The following is a 12,227-nucleotide window of genomic DNA, read 5'->3' as shown; positions in this document are numbered from 1 at the left end:
AAAAGTCAGCCGAATTAGTGTTGATACTGCAAGGAGACGTATTGTGTGAAGAGAAATTAAAGATGTTGTTTAATTGTTGATATATTTATGATCCACGTCAAGTATTCAGTTTCGGCGGCATTTCTTCCAGTTTTTCCAAAGGTCTTCTCATCAGGGCTCTCTAAATAAAGAACTACGGCAGATCTGTAGTATGTAATGCAGCCGAACCGTGTATTACAATGCCGTTATGTGATGACTTTCAAAGAGAAAAGCAAGAGCACTCGGAATTAAGTATTATTTTATACTTTTAAAATGTTTTCCGGATTTCATATAATATAAACACCAAATCCCAGCATGCATTGCGGCTAACACATCCAATCAGTGAGCTTAAAACCATAGCTGAGGATCTTGGGTAATCGTTCGAAATGCCTACGTCTGTTTCCTGTTATAATTATTTTGAAATTCAGTTCCTGACGGACGCCAAAAAAGCCCGAGATTATGGAATTAAACCAATAAATAAAAGCAAGGATAATTGTGGGTTATTGGTGAGTAAATAACAGTGTGTTATTTTGAAAAGAATAACAAATTAGAAGGAAAAAAAGATTTAAAAAAAAAATACAGATTTCAGTATCCTGAGGCTCTGAGCCCCATTTATTTTCCTCACAGACGACAACAAAAGTCCGAAATTATACGATTTAAAATAAAAGCAATAACTGTGGCTTGATATTGAGTAAGAACATGTTTTTATGAACCACACAGCTTCCGGTCTTCCACGACCCGACCGGAGAAAAAGACGTGCTGCAGTCTGCAGGCACGAAACACATTACCAGTAGAAATACATTGCTTTTAAAATCGTGCTGTGCAACACGAAAAAAAGGGGCAAATCGTGATGGTGAACACGAATCAATAGATTAAAAATCGTGATGGTGAACACGAAATGTCGTGAGACTGGGTTGCAATACCACGGAAGACAGGTTACGCTCGTGTTGTGTTCAAGGAACCTGTCCGTGGCCAGGAAAAACAGGTACTCGCTTGTTTAATTATTTTTGCGGTCTAGATTTCTTCTTCTTTTGTGAAGTGAGAAGTTGTCCGTCAGTCGAAAACTCTTCGGTTCTCCACGAATTACACAAGTCACCCAAATCAGCGTTAAAAAAGCGGGAGGCGCCGAAAAATCCCCTATTAATGTATTGATTATAGCTTGGGTCCGTATAGGTCGGCGTCTGGGTCCGGATCCGGACCGCGGTCTGCCTGTTGCCGACCCCTGCCCTACATGGTGTACTTTGAGGGTTTTGACTCTGCACACCGTTTACATGCATAAAAACCTTCATAACACACAAGGGGACGGGTAATAACCGGAAAAGCATGACATGTCACCTTTAAACTATGCCTGAAATGCTGATTCCACACTGTAACTTAATAAATCAAAGTTAGTAAATATTTGTTATGACGTCTCTGATGTTGATGCTGTCTAAACATACAGGAAAAAACATGTATTGACATATTTGAGAACTTTATATTTACACATAAGCACAACATTAATCAGGCTCTATTATGCTATGTGTGTATCTCCTGTAGTGTGTTATAAAGGTTTTAGTGCATGTAAATAGTCTGCAAAGGCTAAAGCAAAATCCCTCCCTTCTCTCCCAGACTAAAGGTTGGAAACAGGGAAAGGGACATGGCTGGTTGAAAAAGGGAACAAGTTCTAGGCACAAGCTGAGCATGACAACAATCTGAGTAATAGCCCTTATACTTAGTTTTTCACTTACATGCATATACTTAGCATAATTGAATTTCCCCTCCAAACAATGACTTATTTTCTCCTGACTGATTTCAGGAAAGAATTGAGTTGTTGACAATTTTCTTTCAAATGTGAATTTCTTTAGTGATTTGAAATTCTTTGTGGAGAAATAGAATTTCCCATTTCTTCCAGCTGAATGCCTTTCAACATGTAACAAGGACAGACAATGTGGGGAGTGCAGAAATGGCCAAACACAAAAAGGGGCCCTGAGAGTTCAGCACCTGCTTTTCGAAAAGAGACTCAGTGCCACTCTTCCCCAGAGATCCCCCACCCAGCCTATACCCTCTATTTTGGGGCTGGCGGAGTGTGTGTGTCAAGTTGTACAGGGGAGTGATTACTGCTCCATTAGGGAAGGGGGGGGGGATGCTCGAGCAGGAAGCTGGGAGATGTAGCTGCTTAAATTGGCCCACATCTACTGAGAGCGAGCAGCCTGGAAATTACACCACCGCCCAAAACACTATTCCATGAAGAAAGAAAAAAAGCGACAAAAAACAGCCACCAGTGATTTTCTGCATCTCTTCACTCAGGGAGGAAAGAGGGCTCTTCCAAAAATATGGCCATGAGTCACATCACTGAACATGTTTTATTCTCACACTTTCTGTCCACTCACTATGTTGAAATTGTTCTGCAGTCCTTTTATGTAATCAACTATCATTTCTGACTGAGCTAAACACGACAGTGCTCGTGTGGTAAAACGAAACATTTCTGAGATGAAATCAGGGCTTGGTGCATCAATTTGCTTAAGACACTGCAGCCGTCAGTGATTTATCCTATTCAGAATTGTTGCCAAAGTTAAAATGGTCAACAGTGCGCTTGTTTGTTAGAAAATCAAACTGAACACATAAGTTACAGGGTATCAAAGTGCAAATGAATACATGGTGTGATGTGAACTGACCTTTAGTGTTACGCCCAGCACATTGATGGCGTCTTTAACCTGGTGGTGGATGTTCTTCTGCGTCAGCTCCTCACAAACCCACAGACCCAGAGTGCACACAGCAATGCACCTGGATTACAGAAGATAAAGAGAGAAGCAGAGTAAAAAAACTAAACGATTCAACCTCTAAAGTCTCCAATATGTTCTCCGAGGTGATACGCGGCAACAGCAGGTGTTTTTTGGATCTCACTTTGTTTGTCGGGCAACACTACACTGCCTCACACAAGAGTGTCAAATCTGCTGCATAGCCTCAACTCCCATTGTGTTACTTGATTTAATAGACACTTCGTAACTAAAATCTTCGGAGTTATAACGTTAAGGACACAAATGATTTCTTTGTTAAATAGGCTTGAAAATCCCTTTTCCGTACTGTTTATAAGATAGATAGATAGATAGATAGATAGATATAGATATATGGATATAGATATATGGATATAAAGATAGATAGATGGATAGATAAATACTTTGTTGATCCCAATTTTGGAAATTATTTTGTTTCAGAAGAAGAATCATTGTGTTCAGACATAGAATAAAGATACTTAAAAAGTAGAATAGAGAATCAACAACTACACATTAAAAGTAAAATTAAAATGAAAATTATTATATCAAATATAAACAATATTAACAGTATACAAATTATGGACTAATAAATTGTTCTAAAAAAGTCATAAATACTGCAGTTAGTAGCAGGAATATATGCTTACAGTACAGGAGCAAATACATACTTGTATATACATAGTACGTAAATAATGTAAGCAAATGCTCTGATTCAATGCACATTATAATAGTAAATATGTATATGTGTGTAAAAAGACAAACACATCGCCCTCAAACTAACAAAAATAAATAGCCAATGTAATCTAATATAAAATAAGCATTGCCATATTGCCGATCATACCTGGCTCCTTCACAGTGTTCCCTTGTTGCCATCTCTAGGAGGATGTTCACCAGGTAATCCTGAACAGTAAAGAAAACATGCTAAATCTATATATTCTCATCTACATTATTAGGGTTATTAATTGTGAAGATCGGATATAAGAATCAAACAGTATCATGCTTAACGTTCACATGTTAGGAGACTTGCATGGGACTAATCATTTACAGTTGGCTGTTATGTCTCTAAATATCATTACCGCATGTTGACCATTTACCTTTATATCCTCATTTCCTACGATGATGTATTCAGAGCCGGGCACACGCTGCAGCACAGGAATCTGGAGGTAGAGGTTGGGGAAGCACACCAGGGAGCCCAGGATTGTCTGAGCCTCCATCCTCGGAGCCTGGAAGGGATTGGGGGGAATAAACAAAAACAGGCTATCATTCATTCCCTAAAGCTACAAGAAAACAACCCAGTTCCAGGAAGCAGGAAGGTGTCTATCCGGGGGAAAAGGATAGGAGGGATCCTGCAGAATTAATTCCGTCTTTATTCATGATTCTGCTGAGGCTCAACAGAGTCTCTTGACACATGGTAGCGTTGGACAACAACATGACTGATTAAATGCGCGATGGATGCCGCTCGTAAGCAGATTCAGCTTGTATTTGTAATTATCTGGCAACCAAAACAGAAGGAAGCAACATATAACTGTCTGGAAATCATTGGGAGAAGTAAGAGATAGTCAACATTCCAAACAAAATGAGGTGCTACATTCTTTGGGGGTTGTTTGGAACTTCATAAGAAGTTCTGGAAGGCTATCGACCGTACCCGGTTTTTTTTCTTCCTTTTTTTGGTCGTGATTGTTTATATTCCTGTTCTGTCTGATATTCATTTGGATTGTAAATATATAATCAATACAATATACAAAGAATAAAACAAAGAAATGCAGGGGCAGCAGTATAGGCTAATTTAATTTCCTTTTGTTTAATATGTATAGTACAATGTCCTTTTCTTATTGTGCCATTAGGCTATTTACTTTCAAAAGATTGAGGAAAACTCAGGATGAATAATATATTTCAATACAAATACAAATATGCTTGGTATTCATTTCAGTCAAAGTTGCAAAGTCTTACAAAGAAGAAGAAGGAAAAAGAAGAAAAAAACAAGTTTTTATCCAATTTATAACTACTGGATTAAAAATAATAATAATAATTAAAGACCCATTAGATACAAGAGAGTGAGTGAAACATTGACACATTTATTAAAGACCACGATGTATGAGGAGGAATTCTGGTTTTCTTTTTTTAGTTGGGACATTCCTGATGTAAACGTTTAAGTAGATATCATATTTAACATTTTTAAGGTTGAGTTTGAATCTCATGACAAATGTAGATGTGGAGAGTGTGCGCGTACCTCTGAGGAGTCAGATCGGAGGACGCGGGCAGCGGCAGTGATGAAATCTCCAACGAGCATGGTGAAGCCGGGCAGGCCGAGGAAGAAGAAACGTGGAGAGCAGGCACGGATGATGGTGTTCAGAACATCCTGATGACATACATACACAAATACTATTAATAGGCAAACTATATTTTCCCCGTATGCATTATTATGATAGTACCCATCCACCAATGACTCAACATGCTTCAGGAATAAACAGCCATCTGCAATTGTTTACAGTCAAAAGGATTTTGTGAATTTGGCATGAGCACATGGTCTTGTTTGGGTGGGGGAGGGAAGCAGAAATATTTGGCAAATGGGCCACCATGTGAGAGGGAGAAAGCTTTTTCCTCCGACAGTTAGGATAAGCATTTTAAATGTGTTGGGGAGAGTAAGGTACTCAACAGCACATGTCTGTAAAGGAAAAAAAGAAAAAAAACAGAAAGCGAGGGCAGCAGATGGATCGTTCACAGAGGATAAGAGAAAGAACAAAAGACCTCAACTTTGGTCAGTCCTATGTATATACACACAGGCAAACCTGTAATTAAAGCAGGAAACAAAGTATTGTTTCGCCGAGGTACAGGCGGCTCTGTGGCAGATGGGTGCTCTTACAACACTTACACATGCTGCACTGCAGAGGGCTCTGCACAAAGTGCTCAAGTATGTACAGTGAAATACCATGCTGGAGCGCGGAGAGCTCTTAACAGGTTTTCCATGACATATATATATATATATATATATATATATAGAACGGGAATGGTTCTCTTTACTCTGCATTGACACTCTAAAACATATTGGTATCAGAATGCACCTTATCAGCGAGGCAGAGAGATTGTTCCCTCTCTTATCTGAGACGTGCGTGTGTGTGTACAAAGGCAAGGTCCAGGCTGGAAACACCTGCCGTCTTGGCCATAAACTTGTGTAAATCGGACAGTTCAAACAACAGCGTTTCTAGCTGAACCGTAGGGCAGCTTAGCAAACACACACATGCACACAGTTTCAGTATCCTGCACACACACTGCACCAGCTCTATCTGGGACATTAATCACCTGAAGCTTTGGTAAACAGGGACTGCAGGTGAACAAAAGAGGAAAAGAATAAAAACGCAGAGGCAATCCAACATGGTGCACAGCATGTGGAAAATTGGTGGGTAGAGCTTTAGGAATCGAGGGCCCATTTTCCCCTTATTTTGTTGGTAATTGAACTTTGAAACATAATGTGCACTGCAGACAGAGGTAATTAGCATGCGACAAACTGATGTTGATTGCCTGAAATGAGCATTTTAGGAGGAAGCCACAGAGGTAGAATGCAAAGTGTTTTTCTATTGTATGTGTAAGTAGGGGAACCTGATTTAAGGTGTGTGTATAGAAATGGGATTTTGAGCCCCACATGTAGCCGTGTGCTGGCAGGAGGAACGGCCCCCTGTGTCAACAAAAGGTGCATTAACGTGACTCTGAATAGAGCCACCTCAGGCCTTTTCATTTGGTCTTCCGCCTCAAAGGGAATCAAGCTCTGTCCACCTGCCGGCCCTTGAGGTGACGGGGTTCAATCCAGTATCTGGCATGTAGGTTTTTTTTCCTGGTTTACGAAACACGAGACACTTCCAGTAAAGTATTGGCCAGATTTCCTGTTGCAATTGCTATCATCACTATGAATATGTGGGGGTTTCCTTACACAAGCTGTTAGGAAGGGATATATAACCCACCTGCATAACTACTGTACAAGGCCAGCGGTTTAATCAACAACCACGTGTGTGGCTAAGGGGGTCAACTGGCACATTTTAATCTCTCAGTGTGTGACTGATACATGACCTCTTTACATTTATTTCAAGAGACCCTTTCATGCTTTTGGGGGGGTTCTTTTCCCTTATCTGTAAAACGTCTTTGAGCACCTGTAAAAGCGCTAACAAAATAAATCTATTATTATTATATTATTATTATAATATGTAGTGTATTATAGGTTTGTGTGCAAGTAAATGGTCTACAAAGGCTAAAAACTAAAAGGGAATTTCTCTCCCACACACTCCCCTCCTGACTGAAACCCCTCCATTGGACTCCTTTGCTTACTTCTGTAACAAAAGGTACATCACTTTGTAACACATGTTTCTCTAATGGCTAATGCTCAAACACATTGAACGTGATAGAGAAGTCCGGCTCCTTAGTCTAAGTGGTTGACCAATCACAACAGAACCAGCCAGCTGACCAATCAGAGCAGACTGGAATCTGGTTTCAGACAGAGGGTGAAAAAAGGTGCTGCGAAACAGGCAGTATAACCAAAATAAAGACCTTTGTGAACATTAAAGCATGTAAACTAGGGGTGTTGAAATTAATCGTTTCTACGATGCATCGTGATGCAGAATCGTCTACGTCCGCATCACGATGGAACATAATCGATTCTAGCATAGTAACGTTGCTTCCTGATCTTCCGGCCGTGGCTGGACAATAAGGTTTTTTTTTTCTGTCACACGAATATCAAATTGGTCGGTGACGCAGGGATCAGGGAACAGACGTGACAGCGACTCCAAACACGGAGCAGTCTGCTTTCTCCACCAACACAAGCACCAGTCCAGAACCAACAGCAGAAGGACCCGCTCTGAATCAGGCTGTGTCGCTGCGGCTCAGAGACACACATCGATTTATGTTTTTGAAAAACACTCGTTATCGTCTCGTCAGGTTTTTGGTGGATTTAATCAAGTCTTGGATTGTAGAGTATGAATGTCCTCTTGCTATTTTCAGACGATAAATACGTGTGTAAAGTTTCTGAAGGCAGGAGGAAAGCTTCCGCGATCAGCGTCTCCTCTCTGCTGCTCCAAACCCCGCCCCCTCCTGAAAATAATGAGTGACAGGCCGAAAGTAACCCGATAGAAACTTTATTATTCACTTAATCACTGATTGAGATATGATGAAGCTAACTGAATCTCCTACAATCATGGGGTTAATGAAACAGTACGACAGAGAATGTAAGTGTGCACACACATGCAGTATTTTTGTTTTTATATGCTGTTGTAAATACTCCTGTTGTCTGCTGTGTTCACACTCAAGTCCTGTGTGTGATGCCACATTCAGGACATTCAGTGTCCTTTTTTGAGCAGAAGACCGTTGCTAGAAGCTGCAGCTAGACTTTAGCATTAGTTTTTAGTTTTTGAGGATGGAAAAATTTCACACAGATATAGGGAGGCTAGAGCTACACAATTGGTTTACTTTGGTTTATAATTTAATGTCAAGACATTTATGTTATTGATTTCTGACGCACTTTATAAATAATAAAAAGAGAGTCCATATTTATCTTACTGCATGTGAAAGAAGCCATGTGCAGTAATATAGAAAATTGAGGATGCAACGCATTGTTATGTATCGGGATATCAAATCGAAGACAGGATAATCGTAATTGAATCGTGAGACCAGTGAAGACGCACAACCCTAATGTAAACATGTCACGGTAGAGGCACACAATATAAATATTAACCTGAAAATGAGCATTATAGGCCCTCTTTACAAAGATTTGGTCTGAAAGCCCAGGTGAGGAAGTATGTCCTTCCACTAATACCTGGCGAGTTAAATGTTAGTTTGAGCTAGATTATCTGGTGTGTTAAGAACATATCAATATGATTTATCTCAACAAATAATTATGTAATACATCATTTTTTTAATCTAAACACGAGCATACCTCACACAAAATGCCGTTGACTATTGCAGTCCAGACAGTAGACCTATTAGATAGATTACTGCCTTTGTGCTCTGGCCGTGCCTTTGTGAGACCCTGACCAGAGGATGACAGCCAGGACAATAGCCTTGACCCTGGCACTCTGTCAGATGGAGGCAGAACCCCTCCAAAGGAAGCTGTCATTTCTCTAAGCTTAGGTGAATTTAATGTTGAGGATTGACACTGGGCTTCCCCTGTTGTCTATAAAACAAAGGCTGTTTAGGGCACCTTTTTATTTCTTGATAGACAGGTAGCCTCAAAATAATACTGGACCAGTAAACTGTAATATTTTAAGATACACATGTACAGAACACACCAGAGAATAACGACAAAACCATTTTTTAAACTTACTATTTGCAGTATCATGTAAGATGTAGTCTGTACTGATGGCTACTTTTACGCAAACTAATTAAAATAAGATTGCATGAAAAATAAATATTTTTACGTGTATGACGGATTTGGAAATGTATATGTTTTTTCCCTGCTTTTTTATTTTATGTGGGTGGGGGTTTCGGGTGAAGGCAGAGAGGAAAGAGGAGGGGGAGAGTAAGAGCCACTTTCTTATGTTAAGCAGGCGTGCGGCTGTCCTCTATTGTGTGGCGTGAGGACTCTTTTCTCCGGCCAATTTGAGCATGCTTCAGTGGCCAGCCTGGCTCTGGCCCCCCCGACGCATTATACAGAGCCACAACAAAAGCTGGAGAATGTAGCCTCGTCCCTCAATGTGCCCCCCTCATTGCTTTACACTGCACTACGTTCCCCAGGCTCCCCTCCCGCTCCCACCCACACACACACACACACACACACACACACACACACACACACACACACACACACACACACACACACACACACACACACACACACACACACACACACACACACACACACACACACACACACACACACACACACACACACACACACACACACACACACACACACACACACACACACACACACACACCGGCCTACTCCGGGCCCCTGGCCGACGTGTCAGTCCAACGGAGCGCGACAGACGTCAATCCTTAATTAATCACGTATACGCGGCAGGGGCTCAAAACATTATTTAACGACATGGAAAACATTCTAATAAGCTTGTCGCACTGCCAAGGCGCAATAGAAACCAAGCCAGGAGGGCATTTATACTCAAACACACTTGCATCCAAAACACCCCCCCACCCACACACTTTTATCCCCGTCCTTTGTTTTGGGGGGACTCCATTCATCTCCACTCAGCTTCGTCTGGGAGGAATGGAGCAGGGCCAGATTTAAATACAAGGAAGGGTGTGGCTAAAGGAGGAGGAAGATGCCAAAACACTGAAGCATTCTTCATCACCACTGGTTGGCACGCTGTTTTCAAAATCAACCGCTGAACAGTAGCTTTAATTGCAGGACCTATATGACCCATAAATCCTGGCAGGTACAGTCTGTCACAAGACATATATTTTGTGTGGATAATAATCCAAGGGCTACCTGATTTACACCAGCAAATAACAGGTGAATATGACATCATTTCACACAGGAAAGCCAAATTGGGACTTCAAACCTTAAATTGTACAGTTTTTCAAAACAGGACCAATGCAAATGCATCACATGGGTTTGACTGGTTTGCCATCTACTGGAGAGTAAAAGCACAACTGGCAGCCATACTGTGGGCGCCCCCTGCTGGCTGTACCTGGTCGTTGCTGGTAATGCCTTTGTGCATGGTGTGGTAGAGGTGCACCAAGAAGTCGCTGTTGGGGAGAACATCCTGGTGCCGGGTCATCATCTCACAGATCAGCTTGAAGGCCTGCAGCTTCCCAGCCTTGTACTCAGATGGCAGCATGGTGGACTGTAGAGGGAGGGGGGGGTCAGTATTATCATGACGAGCTGAAAACTGTTATCTATTATGATGAGAGGATTCGAGATGTATATCGATTTTGTCCAATTTTGAAAACACTGCAGTTGCTTGTCTCTATTAATGAGGCAAATTCTTTATTTGAATATAACGTTCTTGTTTTTGTTGTTGTTAATGATACAGTCGATAAGTCAATGCTAATTAAAACATTCTTAGTCACACTGTCTGTTCATAACTTGTTACTGCTAATCAAATTGCCTTCTGAGCATTAGGGCATATTGTACTTAAATGATAAAGACATGAGGTTAGAAAACAATTAAATAACTATAATGATTATTGAGAATGCTTTGGATTATGGACATGGTAATATCCAAACGTTCTCTAAACTTTTTTGCAATTTTCTTTCTTTATGCCTGCAGGTATTCCATTATTGTTGTCATAATTGTTGTTTTGTGAATATTGTCTGCTGTGCCTGTGTGTTGTTTATACCCTAAAGAGCCAGGAGGCCAGCATTCGAAGAGGAGGGATGTAGTCGGGCTGGGGAGGAGACGACTGGTTGTCCACACTAATCCCGAGGTTGTCCCGGATCTGTAAGTCACTTTCAGTCAATTAACAAAACCAGTGGGAGTAATCTTTATGTGAGAAAGTAAAGGATACAAAAGGCTTCTGTGTTCAAATTCCACAATATTACCTCAAATATCATAAACATAATTTTCAGTTATTGGACATGTTTTATCTTTGCAACAGCTGACAGGAAGTAAAAAAGAGAACCAAGCTATGCAAGGCTTTACGTGTGTGGTCCCGTCTGCTTTACCTTTGCCAGCTTATGCCAGAGCTCATAAAGGCAGTAGAAGACCTTGGCATGGATTATTGGGCAGCGGATGCAGTTGACATCTCCAAGGATACCCAAAATCCTCCTCCACAGGACAAAGGCCGAGTCAGCATGCCATCCAGTCAGGGTCCCACCCGCAATTATGCTGACGTCATCAGCCAGACACTCACTACTGTCTGCATGGTCAGAGAGAGTTCAGGGTGAAAATACATTATTACGTAAAATGTTCATTTGTAGCTGACCGTAAATTATAAAAAGTAAATTATAATACATTTGAAAGAAGTAATGGGATTCAGTCAACAAATGCACAACACCTTTTATAAAAGAATTTTAAATTGAGATACTCGTCTGTAATACATAAAATAAATGAACGTTCAATGCCGTCCTTGTGTGAGCGGTTGTTGACAAAAATCCTCTCTGTGCATTTTTCCCAAATGCAGCAAAATACTCGGTACCCCAATACCCCAAAAACACTTTTGGGAAACAGAGAGGAGTCACATGCATCATCCAAATGAAGTCAGGTTGAACTGTTTGAGGACAGCGCCACCAAGTGGGCAACAGGAGACCGATGGGAAGGGAAGGGGAGTACTGGTCAGGAAGGAGACACAAAATGTGAAAGTGTGTGTAGAAGATCTGAAGTGCTAATTAAAAGAAAGCTGTCTCAAGTCTTTGAGGCTCAATCAAAGTTGGACTTGCTAAATGCTAATTTGGTTCCAACCATTTCATTTTTAAATGTTGTGCATTTAATCAAGTCAATTGGAACAAAACAACATGGATAAATGTAGTGTAAGTGAAGGAAGTAACGGTAAGGCTGAAGAAATGTAGAGCATGGAGAGT

General features: G+C 40.9%; 1 protein-coding gene across 3 annotated transcripts in view; it reads right to left on the bottom strand.

Moving 5' to 3' along the window:
• The window catches only part of ralgapa2 (Ral GTPase activating protein catalytic subunit alpha 2), a 103,585-nt gene that overhangs the window by 46,912 nt on the left and 44,446 nt on the right, over positions 1–12,227 (bottom strand). For all 3 annotated transcript variants that reach the window (XM_034111044.1, XM_034111046.1, XM_034111047.1), the window contains 7 exons: positions 11,373–11,566; positions 11,048–11,146; positions 10,397–10,552; positions 4,999–5,127; positions 3,863–3,991; positions 3,610–3,668; positions 2,673–2,781 (listed from right to left, as the gene is read on the bottom strand). In XM_034111044.1, coding sequence (XP_033966935.1) covers positions 2,673–2,781; positions 3,610–3,668; positions 3,863–3,991; positions 4,999–5,127; positions 10,397–10,552; positions 11,048–11,146; positions 11,373–11,566 — 875 coding nt within the window. The remainder of the gene's footprint in view (positions 1–2,672; positions 2,782–3,609; positions 3,669–3,862; positions 3,992–4,998; positions 5,128–10,396; positions 10,553–11,047; positions 11,147–11,372; positions 11,567–12,227) is intronic.

This window comes from Pseudochaenichthys georgianus, chromosome 22 (assembly GCF_902827115.2).
Source record: "Pseudochaenichthys georgianus chromosome 22, fPseGeo1.2, whole genome shotgun sequence".
NCBI lineage: Eukaryota > Metazoa > Chordata > Actinopteri > Perciformes > Channichthyidae > Pseudochaenichthys > Pseudochaenichthys georgianus.
The sequence above is the reverse complement of the archived record's forward strand: the minus strand, read 5'-3'. Positions and strand labels throughout refer to the sequence as shown.